Here is a 26,080-nt window from a genome sequence, read left to right on the forward strand (position 1 = left end):
TGGGGCTTAGGTGGAAGAATTTTGGAAGATTCGGAACTGCTAAAATATAAAGGCTTTGATAGTGAGAGACGTCACACATGGTCTACATGCAAGTAAAGCTGCCGCAACATATCAACTTGCTAGCTGGAATTCTGGCCTTTCCCGCCGACATTACAATTGAAAACTGCAAAGTGTAATGACTGAGATTAAGGTCATTATTAGAATCCCCATCTCTATTATTTACTTATTTATCTGTTCTCACAAGGAAAATTAGCTTGTCTTTTTTCACACTAATTTTAAAAAAGATAAATAATTTGTGTAAGCATAAGCTAACTTGAGTCAAGTTGTTTTCTTATACTTCTTTTAAGTTATATGATATTTGGAACTCAATGCGATGATAAAATGCCCAGATGTTCTATTTTTCTTCGTTAATTCTTTCATTTTCCTTTTTGTCTCAAAGGAAACGTAAAGAACTGTAAAACTTTAAACTGTTAGCACCAGTTGTTGTCAACATTTTTTTCCCATGTCAAAGGCCTTTTCTATATGAATTTAACAAAGATGTGCAAGAGAGATCGAGTAATTTAGGTATGAGTTTGAAATTACAAAATTAAAGAATGGAAAGAAAAAATGCAAATTTTTTCTGTGCATTTAGGTTGATTGTCCACATCAAGGTTTAACACCTCATCTATGTTGTTGGTTTCCTCATGAAATTTATTTTCTGTTGAAAGATATGATTGACATGTAACGAGGTGGTTGGTGTCTGTACAATTTATTGTTTGAGCTTATTGAGAATGAGAAGAAGGCTGAGGGTGCAAGTACTAGTGTAACTGTAGAAACTGACTGTACGGCTTGACTCTGAAGTCATGTTATCATTGCCAATGTCGGACTAAGTTTGTTCTTTATGATAAGTTTTGCGCTCATATTCCACATTTAATAATTGGTTTATGAAAAAAACATGAGCTTTTGAAAATTAACAGGTGTGCATGGTGCCTTGTGTTGCTAAGATTGCTATCAAAATTCTTCAATTATGTTCTGCATGCATTAAAAGTAATGATCCTTTTGCTTTTCTAATTACATGGTAATTAGTGGTTGCTGTAGGAATTTGATTGTTGTTCACTATGTAGATATTGGCGGTATGCTGTGACTAATGCTCTAATTGATGGCTTGTCATAAAATCTTCCTAACTTTAGTTTTTGGCTACTTTAATTTGTTTTCTTTTCCTTTTACTTTAATTGCCTTCTCTTACATTAATATTGCATTTTTTGAGGGAGTGGATCCTGGCTCTTAAGTTGAAATAGATGATACCGAGCTTCTTTTTTCTTTCCTTTCACTACAAGAAAATACACCTTTGGCGACTAAATTTTTAGTCGCCAAAGGTCCTTTTTTAGTCGCCAAAGGTCGAATTTTCACTTTTCCCGACAAAAACTTTTAGTCGCCACTGTTGTCGCGAATTCATGGTCGCCCATTCCTTTGGCGACTAAAAACCTGTTAGTCGCCAATTCACAGGTCTTCAGCGACGAATTTTTTTGTCGCCAAATGCAATTCCATTTTTTGAAATCATACATTTAGCGACTAAATTTTTAGTCGCCAATAGTGATTTTTTTTTTTTATTATTTAAACATTTCCCGACTAAGATTTTCGTCGCCAAAAGGTATACCTTTCGGCGACCAACACCTTTAGTCGCCAAAACCATATTTCAAAAAAAAAAAATATTGGCGACTAAAGTCAGGTTTTAGTCGCCAAAACCATATTTTAGTCGGCAAAACCTCTACTTTTAGCTACTATTTTTTTTTAGTAGCCAAAAACAGCCACTTTTGGCGACTAAAGTCAGGTTTAGTAGCCAAAACTCCTCCTTTTAGCTTCTAATTTTTTTTAGTAGCCAAAAACAGCACTTTTGGCGACTAAAGTCGGGTTTAGTCGGCAAAACCCCTCCTTTTAGCTACTAATTTTTTTTAGTAGCAAAAAATCTGCACTTTTGGCGACTAAACTGAATTTTAGTCGCCAAAACCCTTACTTTTGGCTACGAAATTGATTTTAGTCGCCAATAACTATGCATTTGGCTACTAAATTGTCTTAGTCGCCAAAAGTGAACACTTTTGGCGACTAATTCCATTTTAGTCGCCGATTGTCCTACTTTCAGCGACGAAAATTCATTTTTTAGTCGCCAAAGCTGGATTTTCTTGTAGTGTTTCCTTTTCTGGGGTTAAAGACTCTTTCCCTTTATCTATAGACTTTCTAGAGTTCTTTGGAATATATGCATTCCATATATAGATTTGAAATCCTTGTGTCATCAAAGTTGTGAATCCTGTATTGTACCAGCAGTGAGGTCCGAGATGCTCCATTTTGACAAAAAATGGTATACAAAGCCTCTGATTTTGTCTGGTGAAGTTACTGGACTGTTTCGGCCATCTTTGACAATTTTCGGTGTATTTCGGTTGTACTGGTCTGCATCCGTTTGGTTCAGTATATACATAGGCCTATTTTGGGAAGTGGGTTAAAAGTTACTTTCCAGCTTTTAACCCATTTCCCCCTCTCACAAAAAAGCCAAAAAGCAGCTTTTGACCATTTTTCCAAAATATACACTCACATTAGAATCAAAACGAGGTTTCTAATATATATAACTATATATATATATATATATTCATAATTGGCATCCCATTAATGACAATGGAGATGATGAAGATGCCATTGGAGAGCTCCGTCGTTACCTGCATTGTCGTCATAGCTTCTTGCAAAAGTCAAAAGCAAAGAACTCCACAAGGACTCTGTAAGGGTAATGAACTTCCCGGAATGCTAATGGATAAAATTATATTAATTAAATGGGAAAAGGATAGAAACACAACTAAAGGGGATTCTCATTATTACATAAGAATTAATATATGTTATTTATTGCACAAAAAATAGGGTTAATTGGTGAAAAGTCTATTCCTATGGGGCCATAAGTTATTTAGTCCAAGGTTTAATCTTTTTTGGTGTAAGGACACACGTTGAAAAGTCATCAAAAAAGTGACCGGAAAGGTGCCGATGGTGCCAGCGGCGGCGGCCGGTAGCTGGTGGCAATGAGTTGGATTGATAGGTGAATAGATATGTAACACGTGTATAGATAGTGAGACATTTAAACAGATAGTTGAATAGTTGGATAGATAGTTGCACAGATAGGTTACAAGGTATAGATAGTAGAACATTTGAATAGATAGATAGATAGGTAATGTTTGAATAGATGAATCCTTTTGTCAAAAAAAGATTTAAAAAGTTTCAGGAATGACATGAATGCCTTAAAAAATAAATGCCATTAATATATATTTTTTTGTTGTCAGAGGGTTGTTTTAACTTGGATGTTCAAACAAAGGTGTTTTAACTTGCATTTATCTTTTGTTAAAATAACTTGTGTTGAAAATTTTGATGTAAGTAAGGTGATTTTATGTAAATTTATAAAAGAGAAATACCAGTGCAATGAAAAATTTAAAAAATAATTTGAGATACAAGGAAAAGTTTATAAAATTATTTTTTAATGTTATAAAGTTTATTATTGATATGTAAATATTCTTTTAAAATTGATTTGAAATGAAATTCCCCCATTTATAAATACATATAAATATTTTTAATAAATATGACATTTATATCGATAGATACGAAACAATATTTGAAAACACATCCATACTGTACGCCAGTAGATTATAACTGATCCAATTTTCACAACATTGTGTGGCATAGTCAACTGAGAAGCTCGATAACTGAAACTAAGAATATCGTTTTCATCTTTGATAAGAGCAAGTTTTCTTTTAAAGAAAAATTCATTTTACCTTATTGTGATTTGGCCTGATTACACTTTACCCTTGTTTTTTAAAAATAGCCACATATGCAGGTACATATATATAGTGCACATGTATGTATAAACGTATATGTACGTGAATATATTGATAATTTAATATGTGATTAAAATAATAATTAGGTTAGAAATTTTACAATTAGGTTAAAAATTAAGGGGGAATATCAAGTTTTCTTAATTGAAAGTATTTCATTTAAAAATTTTCTTAAATTTTCTTAATTTTTTTTCTTATGGAAAGACAATGAAATATAGAGAAAGGGTATAATCGTTTTGTTATCACTAATGTTAACGGAGTTACTGTTGCAATTTTTGGAATAGTTGCATTGAGTGTGTTATATTTAATTCTATAATGAGGGGTACTATTGTCATATTGTCACATTTGAGTTTAATATAAATAAGTGATAAAGTGAAGGGGTTGAATGTAGTCTCTGGACCTAATTTTCCATAATCTTGTTTCTTCTTCTTCCTCTCTCTCTCTCTCTCTCTCATTCCTAACCCTAATTTCTTTCATGTTTACATTCTAACTCAATTTATTCTAAAACCACATAGTAGTATATGGTTATTTTTTAAAGATAGGGAGGTAAAGTGTAACTGGGCTAAACCACAATGAGATAAAATGGATTTTGCCCTCTCTTTTATGCAGTGAAATATTCGACGCCTTGAGAAGAAAAGTATTTACACTTTACATATGATTATTAATATTTATTTGCTACTTTAGAATATTTTATTTCTTTACTAAAAATTTGAAATTCAAAATGCTTGCATCTCTACGCCTGGCCTCATGATGGGTGAAACCCCTCACGTTATACATTTGCCTTTAAACCGTTGGTTTAGTTAAACATAGTAGTAATATAAGATATCTAGTGTATATGCTTCTTGATGTTTGTGTTTGTGTATGCTATCCTCTTTTTGTTTTTGATAAGTAAATATTTATTAAATAAGCCCCAAGGTAATGCAAATCGTATATGAAAACAAAACACAAAAAAGAAAACAACAATCTGCATTGACTATACATCAAATCTTACTCTACTTTTTGTATAAAATCCAAAAATTGATTCGATGACGGTTTAGTTGTGCACAAGAACCAACTATAGGAAATGGATAATATTATATTTTCAACTTAAAAAATAGGCTCTTCCTTCTCATCAAATGTTCTCCTATCACGGTCTCCTTAATGATTCACATCAAATCCCAAGGAACCAAAATACGCCTTCCTTCTACTCTTCTCTACTTCTATTACCACTCCAAGGGCAAAGAAGATCCACCATCTTCTGAGGAAACACCCATTTCCAAGCCAAAGATAGCAAGAACCAAAGGCTGGAAATCCCTAGTCACCTTGCAACGAATAAGAAGATGACTCACAGATTCTCCGTCATGATTGCACATACAACATCAATTACAATGAATTTGCTGCATCCTAATTAAATTATCAATAGTGAGAACCTTGTAATAGGACCTACTCTAACCTGCCAAAGTCTTATAGTATGACTTTGGCCCAAATCTTCCAGATTTCGTCCTCCTTTAATGCAAGGCATCCTCTTCGTTACCAATAGGGGAAAAAACATGGGGATGCACAAGAAGGTCCAATATCTCCTATGCTTTCCAATCATCGAACTCTCTTCGAGGATTGATGTCCCAAAATTATGACTACTTTCTATGTTAAGTTACTATACATTCTCTCCTCCTTACACCATAGATGACTCCAAAACTTCACCTGCTCAACATTCCACACTACAAATTGAATGCAAATTGAAAAGTTGTCCCACCCACTTTGAATTAGAGAGGGACAACTTTGTTATTTATATTATCCTCAACATGCCCCCTCATGTGTGGCTGCGCTCTCCTCCATAAGCGGGCCAAACACATGCAAGTATGTTAGGTGTCGGGTAGGTGGTGAGGTTCGAATAGAGGATCTATTGCCTACCTTGATACCATATTAGATTGTTAGCCACCAACTCATCTAAACGCTTAAACTGTTAGAGAGATGGCAACTTTATTATTTGTGTGGGTAATTTTCTGACCACACTGCCCGCCTAGTAATCAGCTGGAGAGCACTGGCAGAATAGATGGCTTTAACAGACCTGTAACCAAAAGAAAATGCTCCGGCGGTGGCTCTTCTACCCCGGGGGCACTCCGACGATCAAGTCAGTATATCTCTCAAAGATAATCAAGTGCTAAACTCACAAGCTTGAGTATAAAACTGCGTACTTTAGACCCACGGGGGTGCCTCTCTTTATAGTTTACTCAATCCAAGTCCCACTAGAAGCTTGACTTCTATGGACTCCAATTCAATACTTACTTTGGATTCTTCAAGAGATAAAGATAAACTCTCTAAAAGGTTTATCCTTATCTTAGCAAAGTCATCTCTTTTATCTAGGACTCTTGTGTTGGGATATACCTCCTTATTGGAGTGTGGGACCAAATTGGTTTATTAAAAGAGTTTTAATTTGACTTGATTTAGGTATAATATATTTTTATATATTATATTTGTGGAGACCCAATTCAATTTGGTAACAATTAGGACTTGTTTTTAAAACCCAAGATTCAATATATATATATATATATTGTTTATTTTCAAAGGAGGTTGGTACGGCTTTCACAAAGTTATTGTTCAAACTTTTCGATTTCGGGGTTCGTGCCAATTAAATCACCTTTGGTGATTTTTGGTTTGGAGTGGCAGTGCTTGAATACATCTTGGTGGTGTGGTTTCGGCTGCTTTGTTTGATTCGTTTTCGGTGTTGATTTGGGTTATTATTTTGGGTCTTCTTCAACTCTGATTCTGAAGATTTTGGTTCATCTATTTGGTGAGGTCTTTCCTCTTGTTTATTTGTGATTATTTGGAATTCACCTAAGGGTGGTTTTGTGAGACCATTAGTGTCTCGTTTGTAATTGTTTGGAACTTATTTGGTTGATAGTGGAATCGAATTTCGATCCCGTGGACGTACTTCACATTGAGGGAACCACGTAAAAATTCTTGTGTTGCTTTTGATTTAATTTTTTCGCATTAGTTTTTATTCCCATTGATTGATTTACTTGTGGGGAATCACATCGATTTTCCCTAACATCTTGCCCCTTATCCATTTATCCACTTATCTCGGATTCCGATATCGTCGGAGATCACCTCGGCCTTGCCTAGGTAACCTCGGCATAACTACCAGGACACGTGGTACCTCGGCTGACATGTCGGCGTCACCATGCCACGTGTTGGTATACAGAAAATACATCCCCACAACTGCCCCCTAGGTTCTATTACCTCGGCATTCTGAGGTGATGGAACCTATATCTGTATTTTCTTCCAGTACCTCGGCGTGAGAACTCTTCGGCCGAGATCATTTATTTTAGGCCGATGTATTCTCTTCGAAGAACAAGAACTCAAACAAATTCCCTCACGCGCATGAGCTGTCATGCATTTCTTCTCAACCGTTCCTGTCACGTGCTTTATCCTCATTGGCCCGTGTCTGTGACGCGCCTGAAAGTTGTATTTCACCCATCTGCGCCGTCTGACGTGTGCGTTGCTCCAGGCGTAATAAATGCCCTGCTTTTGCTGCCGTTTCAAGTTTTTGATAAAACTTTTCTCTCCATCTTCATTTCTTTACTTTTGCATTCGATTTTATGGCTCTCTCTCTCTCTCTAAACTTTCTCAAACCCGCCATTGCTCTAGCTCCAAGCTCTGCGACTGTCTTCATTCTTCTTTTCCAGCGAAGCTTTCGTCGTTCCGTCTTGTCTGCAACCGTTGCCTTACCTCGGCGACTTTCATTCCGGCTTCATTTGTTCTGGTAAGCCTCTGTTCCTCTTATTCCCAATTTCTTTTTTGTTCTTTCGTTTACTTACTGCCATTATTGCGCTGTTCAAACCTTTGATTTGCTGAACCTCATCTGGATGCGTCTATTCCATGATTTTACTTATATCTTGAACACTTGCACTGTTTTAATACTTTTCTTGCCACTGTTATTGACCTTTTACTTCTGTATTTCTTTCGCTTTTGAGAACCATACCTCTGTTCTTTGTTTCTGAAACGTCGTTCTTTGTTTCTTGTTTTCCAGATTTCTGCCTTTAATTTTTGCTTTCAATCTTTGCCTCCATAGATTTAGTTTTGGGTATTGTCTATAGAACCTTCAATTTTTAGGGAAAACTGAAACAACCCTTACCAGTATATTCCTAGGGTTTTGCCGAGGTCCCGATAACCCCTTAAGACCACCTTCTTTCTGAAACCTAGCTTTCTGTCTTTAGGCCGACGTTATGGGTATGTGGAGACATAGGGTTGATACCTTGTCCAAACTTGAGTACTTTAGGCAGGAGTTCTCCGTCCCTGCCGATGTTCACCTGAAACTGGCTGGGGATGATGACTCCCTCATGCCTACCGAAAACACCATGCCTCTCCCTATTGTAGCCTTTACTGAATGTGGACTTCGGCTTCCACTTAACATTCTTTTTCGCGAGATTCTGCATTATTATAAGCTGAACCCTATGCAACTTGCTATAAACTCCTATCGAGTGATTTTTGGTATCATCGCCTTAGCCAGACAAGAAAACGTTAGAATCACCCTAGCCGACATACAATATTGTTACACCATGTGCCCCCTTAGCCTAAAGGAAAAAGGTTACGTCTACTACCTCAAGCCGAGGTCTACTGAATTCAAAATCGTAGCCGACCTCCCAGACTCCAACAAAGGGGTTGGAGATGACTACTTCACTGTTTCTGGAAATTGGGAATTTGCCCCAGACGAAGATGTCCATCCATACCCTCTTCCTCGAACGGTTAAAGAGGGCAAGGGTAAGAGCCCAGTGTGTTTTTTTACTTAGTTGTTTCTTTTCAAGTCTTCAATATTTAATCTGTTTCTAATGTTTGTTTCTTCTTGCAGACGTTCGTAAGTTACCGAAAGACTTTCACCAATCCTACGTTCTTAGCAAGGATCTGAAAAGGCTCCTGGACTTGCCTGTCCATAAAAGAAAAGCACCTCTCCTTCTGAACTTTATTCCGACATACAAATCCACACTGTCTGACGTCCCAAAAAGAAAGAAGAAGAGCCTATCTCCTCCCTCTGCTACCACTCTTCAAACAACATCAACATCTCGGGCTGACCAAGGGTCAACCTCGGATCCAACCGACCAACCATCAACTTCAGCCCCATACTTAATCCCAATACCAGAAAGAAAGCGTCGGCGACGACTCGTCAAAACTGCTGAGATGGGTCGCCCGAAGCCTGTTGCCCAAGATCTCCTAGCCGATCTTCCCACGGATGTTAACGCTCAACCGACGCAAACCATGCCCCCACCAAAGCCAAAAAGAATCAAAAAAGCTCAGCCCAAGGCCAAAGCTACTGAGGTTGAGGCTGAGGATGCTCTGCCCATCTCTAAATTGGCTGAGAGTAAGAAGACTTCTTCTGCTTATGCAAAAAGGTCTGCTGAAAACCCACCCTCTGAGTCCACACAGACAAAAAAACCAAGATCGGCCTCAGCTACTACCTCGGGGTCCAAGAAACCGGATGTCCCTTGGGCTCCAAAAATTACTTTGGAAGACAGACCAATTATGTCCAGTGAAAGTGCCGACGACATAAATGTCGGCGTTGCCCTCAGCACGGCGTTGCTTCTTCCGGGTGACCTCGAGCGAAATGCTGAGTACAGTGAGTACGAGAATTACGCTCTAATGCTCCAGCACTCCGTTCAAGTAAGTGTTCCTGCTTGGAATTTTCTACTTTCTTTCTGTTTCATACTTAAAATATTTTCTAACACTTCTGTTTTCTTTCAGGCCATTCAGCATGCCCATTCGTTTTCAATGCAAGCTTTTGAAAACAGGACAAAGTTGGTTGATCTGAGGAGAGAGGTTTCTGCCCTTAAAAAGGAAAACAAATCTCTTCAATTAAAGATGAAAAAACTGGAAAACCAGGCAGAGGCTGCCACCAAAGCTCAAACCCTTGCCGAGGAAAAGGCTGAATTTGCCGAGGCTGTTAGAAAGGTTGCCGAGGCCGAGAAGAGAGAGGCCGAGGACAAAAAGGCCCAGGCAGAAAAGGAACTTCAAGATGCTTTATCTACTAAAGATGCTGAAATCAAGGCGGCCGACGAAAAGGCCTACGCCCAGGGTATGGCCGACGTTACTGAGGAGTATAAACTTCAAGTCAGGCAGGCATGCAACAGGGGCTTCTCCCTTGGTTGGATGTCCCTGATAAAGAAACTTGATCTTCCTGCTGACTCATCCTTCCGCAATGCCGATGCTATTCCTCTGCCGTTCCCCCCTCCTCCTCCATCAAGTCAACCTGGAGGAGAATCTGAATCTGAGTCTGAGGATGCCGATGAGGAAGAGGATGAAGCTTTGGTCAGAAAACCAAAGGATGCTGATGGGGCTAAGTCCCCTCCTCAGAATGAGCAAGTCCTTGACTTTACCCAAGATGAAGAAGGTGATGAGGTTATCCCTGAAGCTGTTCCTGACACTGTTCCAGCCGACATCCCCTTCCGAGGTTAAGACTGTCGAACAAACTCTTCAGGAAATTGACGCCGAAATAGCGACAGAGAAGGAGGCCGAGGTTGTATCTGATCTCCAAATCCAACAATCTGGAGGAGAAGACCCTTAGCTTTATGTTCTTCTTTTGCTTACTTGTATTTTGTTTTTTCCTTTATCTTTTTCTGAACAATGTAAGCTTTTGCGTGGCCGACGTGCCTCCCAATTTTGTAAATGTTAACTCAGCTTTCGTTTTCTTAACGCTTGAATCTTTGTCTTTTCTTTGATTGCTTCTGCGTGGTTTCTATACTTAGAATATTTTGCATGATTTACATACTTCTTTTCTTGCTTGTGCAATCTTCTCAGGGTTACATATCTCGGGTGTAATAACTACAAGCTTTACTTCGGCAAGATACTGACCTGCAATCTTTTCATAAGTTTCAACAAGTGTAAAACATATACTGTTCAATGTCAACTTTGCAAACTTTTTCTTAAGTTTCAACAAGTATTTTCAACAAGTACTTTGCAAACAGTGATCTCGGTCTATCCTACTTGTAAATTGCTACAAATTTCAACAAGTGTTTAAACAATATACTTAGCTTTTACCTCAACCTGTAAATTGCTGCAAATTTCAACAGGCGATCATATGTCGGCTTAACGTTATCTTGTAAATTGCTACAAATTTCAACAAGTGTTAAGCATCTTCTTTGGTTGGACCAACCTGTAGATTGCTATAAGTGTGCAAACTATAATCTCGGTTTCACTTCGACTTGTAAATTGCTACAAATTTCAACAAGTGAAGAGAAACAGTAATCTCGGCTTAATTTCGACTTGTAAATTGCTACAAATTTTAACAAGTGAAGATAAGGAATCAGCTTAATTCCAACTTGTAAATTGCTACAAATTTCAACAAGTGAATTAAGGAATAATCTCGGCTTAACTTCGACTTGTAAATTGCTACAAATTTCAACAAGTGAAGATAAGGAATCAGTTTAATTCCAACTTGTAAATTGCTACAAATTTCAAGAATTAAGGAATAATCTCGGCTTAACTTCGACTTGTAAATTGCTACAAATTTCAACAAGTGAAGATAATGAATCAGCTTAATTCCAACTTGTAAATTGCTACAAATTTCAACAAGTGAATTAAGAAATAATCTCGGCTTAACTTCGACTTATAAATTGCTACAAATTTCAACAAGTGAAGATAAGGAATCAACTTAATTCCAACTTGTAAATTGCTACAAATTTCAACAAGTGAATTAAGGAATAATCTCGGCTTAACTTCAACTTGTAAATTGCTACAAATTTCAACAAGTGAAGATAAGGAATCGGCTTAATTCCAACTTGTAAATTGCTACAAATTTCAACAAGTGAATTAAGGAATAATCTCTGTCTTCTCTCTGCCCCCAATGTGAACCTGAGTTCTACTTGGGTTCTCATTATTCATGTCTCAAAAAACACCAATATGTAATTTTATCAATCATATGTGTTTTAAAGAAAAAGGAAAAAGATTTTATTGATGGCATCGGCCAAAAAATTCTGCACATCTAATGATAGAAGAATTTCAAATTACAAGTATTCCAAGGTCTTGGCAGTGCTTTGCCCCCGTTATCTTCAAGCCAATAAGCTCCATTGCCTAATACTGAAGTAATTCTGTGGGGTCCTTCCCAGTTTGGGCCAAGGTTGCCCTCTCTGGGATCTTTCTTGTTGCCGACGACTTTTCTTAGGACTAGGTCGCCGATTTGAAAATCTCTTGGATTGACTTTCTTGTAGTAAGCTCTAGCAAGCTGTTGCTGGTATACTGCGAGCTGAATTGCAGCTTTCTCTCTTCGTTCTTCCAAAAGATCCAGATTTCGGGCTAAGATTATATCATTGGTGTCATTCTCTACTCCCTGGGTTCTGATCCCTGGGATGCCGATGTCCAATGGGATGACTGCTTCTGTGCCATAAGCCATGGCAAAGGGGGATTCCCCTGTTGATCTCCTCGGCGTAGTCCGATACGCCCAAAGTACGTTGGGCAATTCGTTTACCCACTTTCCTTTTGCTGCCTGCAGCCTCTTCTTTATTCCATCCAAAATTACTTTGTTGGATGCTTCTGCTTGCCCATTACTTTGGGAAAAACTTGGTGTTGAAAAGTAATTCTTGATCTTGAATTTCGCACAAAAGTTCTTGATGAGTTTGCTGTCAAACTATGTTCCGTTGTCGGCAACTATTGCTCTTGGAATCCCAAATCTGGTGATGATGTTTCTCCATATAAAGTTCTTGACGTCCACATCTCGGATTTTGGCAAGAGGTTCTGCCTCTATCCATTTTGTAAAATAATCTGTTGCCACCAGCAAGTATTTTCTCTGCCCAGTTGCCTGGGGAAGTTTCCCAACCAGATCCATGCCCCATTGGGCAAACGGCCAAGGGCTGGACACTGGGTTTAGGTCAGCAGCTGGCTGATGTATCAAAGGTGCAAACTTTTGACATTGTTCACATTTTTTTACGTAGGCTTCAGCATCATTCTGCATGTAGGGCCACCAATACCCATAGGTAATGGCTCTGTGGGCTAATGATCTGCCCCCAGCATGGCTTCCACAAATTCCTTCATGAATTTCATACAGGAAATCTTCAACTTGTAAAGGGTGCACGCACCTTAAAAGCGGTCCAGTGAAGGACCTTCTGTAGAGGTGTCCATCTTCTGTCAGACAGAATCTTGCCGATTTCAGTCTGACTTTGTGTGCCTCCTTACGATCTTCTGGTAGTTTTCATTCTTTTAGGAATGCAACAATTGCATCCATCCAGCTTGGCCCCATGTCCACACACATTGCTTGCTGCTCTGTGTTCTCTGGTTCTATGCTCGGGCCCGACATATAGTCGATCATAATTGTCCTTGTTTTTCTAGTCTGCATTGAACTTGCCAGGTTAGCCAACGCGTCGGCGTGGGTGTTGTCATCTCGGCTAACTTGGAGTAGTCGGCAGTTCTGAAATAGGGCTGCCAATCTGATGACCTCTTTTTCATATGCCGACATCCTTTCGTCCCTGGCTGCAAATTCACCTGTGGACTGGTTAACAATAAGTTGTGAATCACAAAAAGCTAATACCTCATCTGTTTCTGCTGCTGCTGCGAGTTTTAGCCCCGCAATTAATGCTTCGTATTCCGCTTCGTTGTTTGAGGCTTTGAACCCCAAACGGATGGACTGTTCTATTATTTTTCCATCTGGAGATATCAGCAGTACTCCTGCCTCTGCTCCTTGTCGGTTTGAACTTCCATCGACGAACAGTCTGAATGAATCGCCGATGTAGATGCTGCAGGGTCTGAGTTTTTCCTTCCTTTGTTCTTTTGCCCTAGGCTGGGATTCTTTTTGCTTGCTGGGACAATGCTCATCCTGGCTCAACGGAGCCCGATGTTCGATGGTTTCAGGTGTGAATTCTGCCACGAAGTCGGCCAAAACTTAGCCTTTAATTGCTGTTCGTGGCCTGAACTCCAGGTCATACTGGCCCAGGGCTACTGCCCATCTTGCTATCCTTCCTGTTAAGTCTCCTTGTTGCAACAAGGACTTCAGTGTGTGCTCTGTTAGGACCACAATCTTGTGCGCCTGAAAGTAATGGTTCAACTTCTTTGAAGCCATTACTAAGGCTAGCATTAATTTCTCCAGTGGTAAATACCTTGTTTCTGCATCGGCCAAGGTTTTACTAACATAATAAACAGTCTTTTGCTCCCCTTTTTCTTCTCAGATTAGTACTGCACTTACTGCGTGTTCTGAAACTGCCAAGTACAAAAACAATTCTTCCCCTGGTTCTGGGTTGGAGAGAACCGTAGTTGTGGTCAAGTATTTCTTTAGGTCGGTTAAAGCGGCTTCGCATTCTTCTGTCCACAGAAAGTCTGTGGCTTTTTTCACCAGGTTGAAGAAGGGTCTGCATTTATCTGAGCTTCTGCTGATGAATTTGTTTAGGGCTGCGGCCCTTCCAGTAAGCATCTGAACCTGTTTTGCAGACGTCGGACTCTACAGCTCTAGGATGGCCTTGATTTGGTCTGGGCTGGCCTCAATGCCCTTTCTCGTTACCAGATACCCTAAAAACTTACCTGATCCAACTCCAAACGCGCACTTAGATGCGTTGAGTCGGAGCCGGTATGTTTTGAGTATATCAAAGACCTCTTTTAGGTCGGCAAGATGACCCTTAGATTCCTTGGTCTTCACGACCATGTCATCGATGTAGACTTCTACCATTTTGCCAATCAAGTGTTTGAACATTTTTGTTACTAACCTTTGGTAAGTTGCTCCTGCGTTTTTCAACCCAAAAGGCATTACCTTGTAACAGTACAGGCCTTTAGGGGTGATGAACGCGGTTTTCTCCTCGTCTAGAGGGTACATGGCAATCTGGTGGTACCCCCTGTATGCATCCAGAAAACTCATCTTTCATGCCCTGAAGTAGCGTCTACGAGCTGGTCAATCTTGGGCAGAGGAAAGCTGTCTTTGGGGCAGGCTTTGTTGAGGCTGGTAAAGTCTACACAAACCCTCCATTTGCCGTTCTTCTTCTTCACCACTACTGTGTTGGATAGCCAAGTTGGGTAGTGAACTTCTCGGATGGCGCTGGCCTCCAGAAGTCTATCTACTTCTTCTTCTACTACTTCGACGTGCATCAACGTCGGTCTTCTGGCTCGTTGAATCACAGGTTTTGCCGACCTGTCGACATTCAGTCTGTGGCAAGTGATCTCGGGGTCAATTCCAGGCATCTCGTAAGGTGTCCAGGCGAACACCTCAATGTTGGCTCTCAAAAAATCTTCCAGTTCTCTTTCCTCTTCTTCGGCTAAGCCTGAGCCGAGAAGAAAGAAGCGTTCTTCGTCGCCCTCCTGGACAAGGATTTTCTTTAGTGTCTCTTCACTCTTTTCGGTTGGCTCCTTGCCGACATCTTCTAGGACCTCCATGTCCTCGTCTTCAATCTCTACCTCTTTTGGCTTTCGAATGCTGCAAGTGGTCTTCATTGCTGCCATGGAGCACGTTTTTGCCTGCAGTTGATCTCCTCTGACTTCTTCAATCCCATGCTCTGTTGGGAACCGTAGTAGTTGATGCAGTGTTGAGGGAACTGCCCCCATTGCATGCAACCATGGTCTTCCCAAGATGATGTTATATGGCGAGGGTGTGTCAATCACCATAAATTCTGTCTTGATCTTTTTAGTACCAGCTTGTACTTCCACGCTTGCTGCGTCCAGTGGCCATGTCGGCGTTCCGTTGAAGCCGACCATAGGGTTGCTGGATTGTTCCAGGTCGTCAGGGTAAAGGCCCAGCTCCTTGTAACATCTGACGTACATGATGTCACAAGAGTTGCCTTGATTTATCAGGATGCGTTTCACTTGGCATTCCCCAACCTGGAGGGATACTACCAAGGCATCATTATGCGGATGTTGGACCAACTCTAGGTCGGCTTCAGTGAAAGTTATCATCGGTCCTTGGCATTCTTCAGGCCGAGGTCTTTTGTATCCGACCTGGTTCACGTGCTGCAGGTGTTTTACTCTTTGGGTTTCTCCCCGAATGTCGCTTTCGTTCACCTTTGAGTGGATTACATTAACCACCCGTGGTCCTCCTGCCTGTGGTTGCTGTGCTGGGGGAGGCGGTGCTGCTGGTGCTTGAGGCAATCTTGTCTGTTCTTCTCTTGTCCTGGCCTCATCAACAAGGTCCCTCAGATGGCCTTGCCTTACTAGGTCTTCTAAGTGTGCTTTTAAGGCTCTGCAACCCTGAGTTGGGTGTCCTTCTTCATTATGGTAAGCACAACGCCTACCAACGTTTCTTCCCATAAATTCCCCTGGTGCTCTTGCCGGTGTCCTGAAATAGGGTTGATTTCGTATTTGGTCCAGGACTTTATGGATAGGGATTCGGAACACCATCGTCACTGCCTGTTTACCCTTCAATTCTGTTTCTTGTTTGGTTAGCCTGTTGGTACCTCGGCCTCGCTTCGGCGAGCCGTTTCCCTTCTCCTGCTTCATCTCTTTGTTTCCCGACGTATCTTCCTCGGCTCTGGCGTACTTCTCAATTCTCGCCATGAGTTCCTCCATGCTTTTGGGCAATGTTTTTGCCAAAGACTTCCGTAGTGGGCAGTCATCTTTCAGGCCGTTCTTGAAAGACACGACCGCCACTTCTTGGTTGCATTCATGTATTCGATTGAACACCTTGTAGTAACTCTTCGCGTAGGCCCTAAGGCCTTCTTCCTTGGTGATTCTTAAAGCCATCAGGGCGTCGACCCTCAAGCGCTGTAATTTGTTCGTTACAAACCTGGCCACAAACATCTCGGCCAGGCCTTCCCATGTCTTTACGCTTCCCTTCGGTAGTTTATGGAACCAATCAGATGCAATTTCCCCAAAGGATGAGGGAAATACTTTGCAGAGCAACGGCTCGTTCCCACTGTATAATGCCATTGAGTTCAGGTATAGTCTAACATGAAAGTTGGGATCTGACTTACCATTATAAATTTGGAACCTTGGCATACTGAATCTCTTTGGTGCTTCAAATTTGTCCAGTTCCACCGAGAACGGTGTTCTCGGCTTAACTGGGGATGTCACCTCGGCTTCAACATTCTGCTGCCTCCTTTTGAGGTAATCCCTCAAGTCTTCCTTACTCCTACCTGGAGCTCAGCTATCTTTGGACTTCAATCTTTTTGGCACACTACTTTCGGCCTCGTGGTGGGCCCGTTTCGATCTTTCTCCATGGGTTGTGTCAAAGCAGAGTGCCTGCCCTTGAACATGCCGATGTTCTTTATGCCCTGGATCCTTCATTCGATGTGTCCTTCGGGACTCTTCTTGCCTCGGCTCCTCTCATCCGATTTCCCTGGAAGGTCGGTGTGAATGCCTTCCACTCCTGGTATGCTGAGGGGCTTCGGGGATTGCTTTCATTCCTTCATTCTGGGTGTTAATTGTCGGCATCGGGGTATCTTGCAGCGGGTATGGTGGCTGCATAAGATTGTTTTGCATCATGAAGTTGACCACTGACTGTAGGTCTGCCAACTTGTTTGCCAAGTCTTTTACTTCCTCATCTCTCCGTAGGCACCTATCCCTCCATACCTGAAGGTTATCTTCGTTATAATACTTGCTTTGGTTTGTTTGCTTCGAAGTACCGCTCTCCTGGCCGATGTCTTTCTCTCCGTGATCCTGGTCATGATTTTCTGTACTGTGGTTGTCTCCTTCAACGTCAAGATCAATTGGTCTGCCAGTCCTAGCAGGAGTGTCGCCCCCAATGTTTTCCCTCTGTCCGTCACTGGCCATTTATTCTTCTAAGATTCCCACAGACGGCGCCAAATTGTGTGGGTAATTTTCTGACCACACTGCCCGCCTAGTAATCAGCTGGAGAGCACTGGCAGAATAGATGGCTTTAACAGACCTGTAACCAAAAGAAAAGGCTTCGGCGGTGGCTCTTTCATCCGGAGGCACTCCGACGATCAAGTCAGTATATCTCTCAAAGATAATCAAGTGCTAAACTCACAAGCTTGAGTATAAAACTGCGTACCTTAGACTCACGGGGGTGCCTCTCTTTTATAGTTTACTCAATCCAAGTCCCACTAGAAGCTTGACTTCTATGGACTCCAATTCAATACTTACTATGGATTCTTTAAGAGATAAAGATAAACTCTCTAAGAGCTTTATCCTTATCTTAGCAAAGTCATCTCTTTTATCTAGGACTCTTGCCCCTTATCCATTTATTCGCTTATCTCGGATTCCGATATCGTCGGAGATCACCTTGGCCTTGCCTAGGTAACCTCGGCATAACTACCAGGACACGTGGTACCTTGGCTGACACGTCGGCGTCACCATGCCACGTGTTGGTATACAGAAAATACATCCCCACATTATTTATGTTATATCCTCAACAAATACTCTTCCAAAGCCCCCCATTCCATATGACAATTCGACCCCCACTAACGCCCATCCTCCGATTACATCCACGTTTGGCCGCCACCACTCCTCCAAAACCTCTCTTTCATAAGCAAACCTCCAAAACCATTTCCCCAACTAGACTTGATTGAAAATGGCAAGCCTCCAAATTCCCGAACCACCTTCTCTCATAGGAGCACACACCTTGTCCCAATCTACCAAATTATATTTAAACTCGTCTTCAATCTCACCCCACAGGAAGTCACAATACAGTTTTTGATTTCTCTAACCTCTTTGCAACTGAAACTGGGATAGTATACAAGGACATGAAGTATGTAAGCAAGCTTGACGGGGTGGTTCAACCTGACACTTTTGGACAAATAACGTTTCTTCTATGCTGCCAACCAACTTTAAAATCTCTCAACAACTGAGTCCAAACATATTTTGCCTTGAATGAGGACCCTAATTGAAGCCCCAAATGAGTAAAAGGTGTAAGAACTTCATCTGTTTAGGTTAATGAGGGTAACACTGGTGCTTAATTAGGTTAACGAGGATAGTATATAATGTATTTTTGTATTCTTGTAATATTTTATCTTATAGTTTTTTTTGATACTTTATAACTTATCTTAATCTCATGAAAATTTGTAAAACCATTGCTAAATTTTAGCTCAATAAATTCCATTATTATCATTATTATTAAGTGAAGGTCTCCAAATCATTGGTCTGATGCTTGCATGCATATTGCTGCGTGATATTGATGATGTCTGCTTTGGTTGTTGTATCTGTAAACTGTTTTCATCTGGGTAAAATCGCAGTTTCCAGCAAATTTGATTATGAGGCTAAATGAAATTGATATGAGCCACAATGAGACCATAATTGACAGGTTAAGAAAGCCTACGTTCAATTTTAGAAATATGTGACTCAAAGAAAGATTGTAGGAAATTACTTAATCAGGGACCAAATGTTTGCCACTCGTTGGGCTAAAGATAAGTCTTTACTGTAGCCATCATATGATGCTTGTTATTTATTAGCAAAAGCTTCAATTATATATGGCTGTAATTTTACGCCAACTTTGAACGTTTTTTTGATCTGTTAGGTCAGCTTGAAACTTGTGAGAATAATAAAATGATATCTTACAAAGTTTTTAAAGGCGAATGCATACCTGGAGGCATTTTACCCTTTATAAGGCGAGGCCTAAGCCTCAGGGCGTTGACTCCTAAGCATTTCAAATTTCAAATTTTAATATTTAGTGAATAAATTAAATATGTTAAAATAGTAAAAAAATAAAAACAAAATTAAATATAAAGGTATATATACTTTTCGCTTTAATGCGTTGAACATTTTACTACATAGAAGGAAGTTTCATTCATTGAAAGTGAAATTGATATTCTTAACTTCAGTGATTGAGCTTCTCACTTGACCATTAACTGTTAATTTTTCCTGTAGAATATAGTTGTAAAAAGGGATTGTTTTTATTTTTTTTATGTTTAAACAATCTAATAGAAAGTTTAACAAAAGCCCAAGGCAACCTTTGCATGTGCATACTCCTCACATGCTTAAGCGCAAAAAGCGTACAAAGCGCACCTAAGGCGCATGTCTCAAACTATGATGTGCAAGCCTTTGGAGAGTAATGCCTAAAAATCAAAGCCTTGATGCATTTTACCTTAGCCTCAAGGCGAGGCGAGCTTTAGGAAAGCCTTTTAAAACTTTTATGAAGATGTATTCCACTACATTTTTGTGGTTATTGTAGAGGATACTTTTCAATTAGCACCAAAGTTTCAATCTTTAATGTTTATGTATTAAATTAGGACCACCTGGTTTATTTAGGGTCCTGGGGTTTTATTGCAGATTGGCCTGTCAATATCTCTATTTCAAAATCCGATATCTTCAGTCGCTGGATGTTGGTCTCAATTTATGCTTGATCAACTTGCTGACCTTCAGAGGAGGGAACAAATGCTTGCTGAATCTAACAAAGCCTTGAGAAGGAAGATGGTGGAGCTGTTTGGCATCCAGGTGGCTGGCTGTGTGCCTCCGTGTAACAGTCTTGTTTAGGAAGAGGATTTGATCTATGCTGCACCAGTCTTGCATTGCTGTGAGGTTATGTTCATCCTCTGCTGGGTAGCTGAAGTGGCTTGCCGTTGGAAGCAAGACCAGTCAGATTTGGTGTTGTTTAAAGGTGATTCTGGAAATGAGAATCTTGCGGAGCTAAAAAGTCTGCTGCTTAGCCTTGGAATAAGTTGTTTTGTCTTGGTGATTTGGTGATGATCTGTTGATCTGTTGGGAATTAGCTGCTAAGCCTGCTGATCTATTAGTCTTGGTGATCTACTATGCTGCTAGTTTGCTCTGTTATGGCTGTAATTTCGTTGTTATTGCTTCTAGTTTTTTTTTTGTTTTTCTCTTTTTGTTGGTTTCTCACCAACTGGAGCTTCGAACTTGAGCTAGCTCCAAGCTCCTCTATATTGATGTACTCTATTATATTTTTATGTTTTCATCAATATAGATTTATTTTGCCGATCAAAAAAAAAAAAAAAATCCGATATCTCTCTCTTTGGTTTGGGTGGAAAAGAAACCTCTATTGTTCGGTGTTGGTAAAGTATACATGCACTGACTTTGTCCCTACCTAATTGAGTTACCCATGTTCGTTACCTATGTTGTTTATTGTGATGTACAAAACTTTGTAGAAATAGATTTCGATGTTAAGTGCTTGTTGTTAAAGCTTTGTTTCCCTCATAATTTGTTTAAGCGATAAAGATTAGGAAAGCTACATTTTACAAAATTATGGTGAATACCCTATTGCTATAAAGCAGACATACCATTTTGGTGGTTGCATACTTGTGTCTGACACGTCTGGTACCGAAAGGCCTAGATGTCCAGCATTTAAAAAAAAAATTCCTTTTGGTTTGTATTGAGATTTTAATTCTTAATTGGTTATCTTGTGACCTTTTTCACTGTATTATTTATCTGGTATACTAATTGCAGCACCCCATTTGATCTACATTACAACCATTACTTAACACATTTTCTGCTGATTTGAGTAATGGATGGTATTGGTAGATCGCTCTTCTTTGTTCCAAATTTTGAAGCGGGTCTGATTCTGGAAAAATCTCTGTTTCACGTATCTGTGATAGACCAGGTAATACTGTGATTATTTTGATTTCCCCCTTTCGGATCCCTGAAATTGTAAAATTAGAATTTATTTGTATCAGACCATTGAGAATTGTCCAACTGCGTATAAAACCATGAAATTTTTTCAACAATTCGATAATCCCTGTTACATTCTTGCATATCTTAAACTTTTTATTTTATTTTATTTTTATCACCATCATTCACTATGCAGGTCTCCCTCATAATCAAGTGTTTTTGTTAATTTCTGTTATCTGTGGCACAGGTTAGAAATCTAATTTTTTTTCTTTCTCTCTTTTTTTTTTAAATATTTTATTTTATTTATTTAATTTTTTTTTTTTAAACACAATCTAATTTTCTCTCTTTTGGCTTTGTGAATTGTTTTCAAAGTGTTATCATTGCCTATTTTGTTTTTGAGCTTTTCTCATTACTTGCATAGATCATTTGTTCCTCATCTTCAATGTATTTCTAATCACATGATGGTAATTCAAAATTTCTCACTTTTTAAAATTTCTATCACAGCTTATGGCTGCACATTAGGGATATGAAGATAATGAATTTTTTTTTTTTTTGGGGACAGAAGACCCTAGTGGCATGTTTGATTGGAAGGATTAAAGCATGGGATTAGGATTATTAATCCGTGGGCCCAATCATCCTATGTTTGTTTTGACATTTTAGTTTAGGACTATTAATCCAATGGATAATTAATCCAACAAATTTGTAGGATTATTAGTAATGGGGTAGGAGTGGGATAGTTAATACCACACTAATTTGATAGGATTATTAATACCTCACTATTAGTATTGTGAATCAAACATGACCTAGATGCTTAGTGGGTTGGATAATATGAGTTGCTTCTGACTTTCTTAATTTCAGAGACTCTGCCAAACTAGTGGAAATAGCTTAACTAAGATAGAAAAGAAAAGTATTATTTCAAAATTAAATGAGTGGTGTTTTTTATTATTCATTATCAATTTTTAAATTACAATCAGCTGCACGAGATAGGCCTAATGCTTATATTCCCATGTTTTATTTCAAACCCAAGTATTTTATATTCTTTCTTAAATTAGGTTTTATGCTCTTGCTTTTTCTTTTGGTTGTGTTAAAAGTCTCCTTTGTTTTACCCAATTTTTTTTTTTTTTTTAAATTTCACTTTAATTTAGGGCAAATAATATTGGTAGTTTCCGTATTTTGCTCATTGTGTTATTTTAATCTATGTAATTTCAAGTAGCTCAATTTTAACTTTTAATTTTATATTTAGTTGATAGTGTTGATTACAGTTTTTGAAGGAAAAAAGTCACCGAGTTGATTGAAATTAATTTACTAAATTGAATAAGTTTATAATTTTATGGGTAAATTTCACTTTGCACCCCTGCATTTTGTACCAAATCTTAAGCTAGGTTTGGCATATTAAAAAAAAGTCAAAAAGTTAAAATGTCACTATCCTATTTAAGTCACATCACTTCTCTATCACATCACTTCAAACCTTACCTATATTTCATAAAAAGTCAAAAAGTGCACTTATCACCAATATACTTTGTCATACGTGATAAGTACATGAAAGTTATATAATACAATATATATATGTATATATATGTTCGTATGGTAAAAATTGGAATGAAAAAGTAAGAAAGTAGAGCTTTTGAAATAAATAAAAAAATATAACAAAGAAATCAAAGAGAAAGAAAGATGAATAGACAGAAGATTGTATTATTGTAAAAAAATAGAGTTTTATGATTCTAATTTATACAAAATCCTAGTTTATCTTCTTAATTGTTCGCAATCTGTGTTTTGTTTTAACCTAATACAGTCTTTTTTTTTTTAATGTAAATTTAGGGATAAAGTGTGTATTGGTTGAAAATGTAGATAATTTTCATTTTTTATTCTCATGTCGTAGTTACATTCTCATCACATAATTAGATTTTGTTAAAGATTTAAACAATTAAGCAATAAAAAGAAGACATTGACACTTGTGTAAGGATCAAAGTGAGATTTGACCAAAAGTACATAGGGATTAACTGTCACAATTTCATGTGCAGGAACCAAAGTGAGATTTGATCAAAATTGCAGGAGGTTGACTGTTAGAATTTCATGTGTAGGGATTAAAGTGAGATTTAATGCAAAATATAAGAGTAAAGTATAATTTATCCTAATTTTATTTATAAAAGTATGACATGTGTCATCTATGTACACATTTTCTATCAAAGCATTCTAATAATTATAATCAATTAGCTCAAGTGTATACAAGTGCAGACAAGCACATGCTTGCATAGTATCTTCAGGTGGACAAACGGTTGTAGTCTCATTGCGTGTTGGCTTCTCATAGGCCAAGTATATTTACCCCACGTCCATTCACCTTGGCATCGTGTGGTGGCTGTATCTTTTCAACGCCCACAACGGTCTCTGCAACGGTCACGTTTCTAAAAATCTCAATATATATATACTGTATGAATTTTGATATATGATTTTATAGTTTAGTTATATGAATTTTATTAATGTGTTCTTCTAGGACATATGTTAAAAAAAAATTTAAAAATTATATATTACCCATGCATGTAAAATAATTAGTTCTTAACATGTATCTTAATGATAAAGGTTAAAAGGGTGTTTATTTAAAATTTTTTTAACATATATTTTAAAGATAGACGTTAACAAGATTAAGATGCACACGCATTCATATGTAAATTTATGTAATTTAGTGGTTGTTTAGGATGATCTATATAAGCGTATTTTTTATTTTTATTTTTTAAAAATATATGTAATAAAATATTGTAGCAAATATCAAAATTACAGATTGCCTTTCTTGACACAGTCAGCAGCACTGCGCTGACTTTCCATATATTGCAATTTATTTATTTTTTTATGGGAATTTGTGGCATACATTGTGCCACGTTTTCTTTTTTTTTTTTATGGGAATTTGTGGCTGTATTAGATTCTTTTTTTTTGGTTGACTCGACAGATTTCTCTGAACATCCGATGATGAAAATTAGAATGTGCTATATTATGAATTTCTTAATAGAAAAGTTTGAGTTGAGCTTTAATTCCAATCTGATACCCGTTTTGGTCAAATAGTTTTAGACCTCATTCGAAAACGTATTATGTTCACCTGTTTTTTTTTTCAAGTATTTTTTTATTCGAAAATCCATCAAATATGAGCTTCTATTTCATTATTAAGAGGATCTTTGCTTTTCAAGAGTGACATTGTTGAGATGATCTTTTCTTTTCGAGAGTGGCATTCTTGAGAGGATCTTTGATTAACTTGCTTGTTTTCATTTTTCAGAAAACACTTTTTAGAAAATTCTACTTTCTTATTTTTCGTGTTTTTTTGTTTTTACTGAATTTTTTTAATATTTTAAGTAATTTTTTTTTACTTTTTAGACACATCTAACATAAATACACTTAAAAAGTAAAAAAAAATCTTTTAAAAATTTACTAAATACTAAAAATACAAAAAAAAAAAAAAAAGAATTCAGTATATTTTTTATATTTTTATGAATTTATTAATTTTTTAAAATATTTTTTCACAAAATTTTTATTTTTTAGGTACGTCTAACTAAGGTGCATCTTGTAGACACCCCATTTTTTATCGTTCTCGAGACTTGGCCGTCATCATTTGAACACTCGATGATTACCCATGTTTGTGTTCGTCCTAAGTTCTCGAAGGTCTCGACTACGCGCCTTGTCTCATGATCTCTCAACTCGATTGTTTTGTGCTTGGTTGGACCAAACACTTGTTGGTTTTTGCTTTGGAGGGTAGAGAATGACTTGTTTGCCATTCCCTAAACCCACCGGCCATGGCTTGAGGCCACCGGCCCTGTTTTCTTTCCACCGGCCATTGGTGATGACCGGTCGGCACCTTTGATGGTCGGTCGGCACCTTTTGTGGTCGGTCGGCCAACTTTGTTGGCCGATTAGCCACTTTTTCTGGCCGAGACCTTCTCTTGAGGGGGTTTGAACCTTTTGATCCCTTGGTTCTAGCTTCTTGAGGAAGCTTGACCTTTTGAACCCTTGGTTTTAGCTTCTCCAAGAAGCTTGAACTTTTTGAACCCTTGTTATAGATTCTCCAAGAAGGTTGAACCTTTTGAACCCTTGGTTCTAGCTTCTTGAGGAAGCTTGAACCCTTGGTTTTAGCTTCTTGAGGAAGCTTAAACCTCTTGAACCTTTGTTCTAGCTCCTCCAAGAAGCCTGAACCCTTTGCTCCAAGCTTCTAAGAGAAGCTTGAACCCTTGTCTAGCTTCTCCAAGAAGCTTGGTCCCTTTACCTTAGCTTCCCTTAGAAGCTTGCCCCCTTTAACCCTTTTGTCTTAGCTTCTCTAAGAAGCTTAGGCCTTTTGCCTTGCTCTATAAATAGAGGGCCTCTCCTCCCATTTCAAGGGTTAGAAAATCTGATATATATCATATATATATCACTCTCTCTCTATATCTCCCTCTCTCTCTACATTTGTGTAGGTTAGAGGGTGCAAAAGGGTCTAGTTCTTGGCCATTTGAACTACACCTCCTAGCACAACACCTCCATCATTAACCTAAGGAGCTTGGAGGCCATTTTCAGAGGCTAAGGGACTGTTTTTTTGGACCAAGAGGCTGCTGTCCCCTTTTGGCTACAAAGGTAACTCATTTTCTCTCTTTATTCCCCGTTTTTGCACACACTTTTAGCCTGTCTTTCTTGCTGATTTGAGCTTTGTGTATAACATAAAAAAGTTCTATTTTTTTTTGTGTTTAAGTTACTTCATTAAGGTCACTTTTGTGTTTGAGGTTGTTTACCCCCTCTTAGGCCTTGTTTGGCCCCATTTGTGTGTGTTTTTGGTGAGCTCCAGGACCACCTTGTTTGGGCCTCCTCACCACTGAAATCTTGAGGGATTTCAGTAGT

The 26,080-nt window shown here is 38.6% G+C and overlaps 1 protein-coding gene and 1 long non-coding RNA gene across 2 annotated transcripts; both read left to right on the forward strand.

Moving 5' to 3' along the window:
- Positions 1–8,047: 8,047 nt before the first annotated feature.
- On the forward strand, positions 8,048–10,268 carry LOC145800484 (uncharacterized). Its single transcript, XM_082890170.1, has 3 exons — positions 8,048–8,312; positions 8,671–9,476; positions 9,558–10,268. The coding sequence occupies exons 1-3, from the start codon at positions 8,048–8,050 to the stop codon at positions 10,266–10,268; spliced, it is 1,782 nt and encodes a 593-aa protein (XP_082746296.1).
- A 10,803-nt stretch (positions 10,269–21,071) lies between these two features.
- LOC145801166 (uncharacterized) lies at positions 21,072–25,819 on the forward strand. Its single transcript, XR_014342189.1, has 3 exons — positions 21,072–21,225; positions 21,430–21,480; positions 23,255–25,819. It is a non-coding gene; the product is annotated as an uncharacterized LOC145801166 (long non-coding RNA).
- Positions 25,820–26,080: the final 261 nt, after the last annotated feature.

This window comes from Camellia sinensis, chromosome 10, assembly GCF_055761805.1.
Source record: "Camellia sinensis isolate YWXY chromosome 10, ASM5576180v1, whole genome shotgun sequence".
Lineage (NCBI taxonomy): Eukaryota > Viridiplantae > Streptophyta > Magnoliopsida > Ericales > Theaceae > Camellia > Camellia sinensis.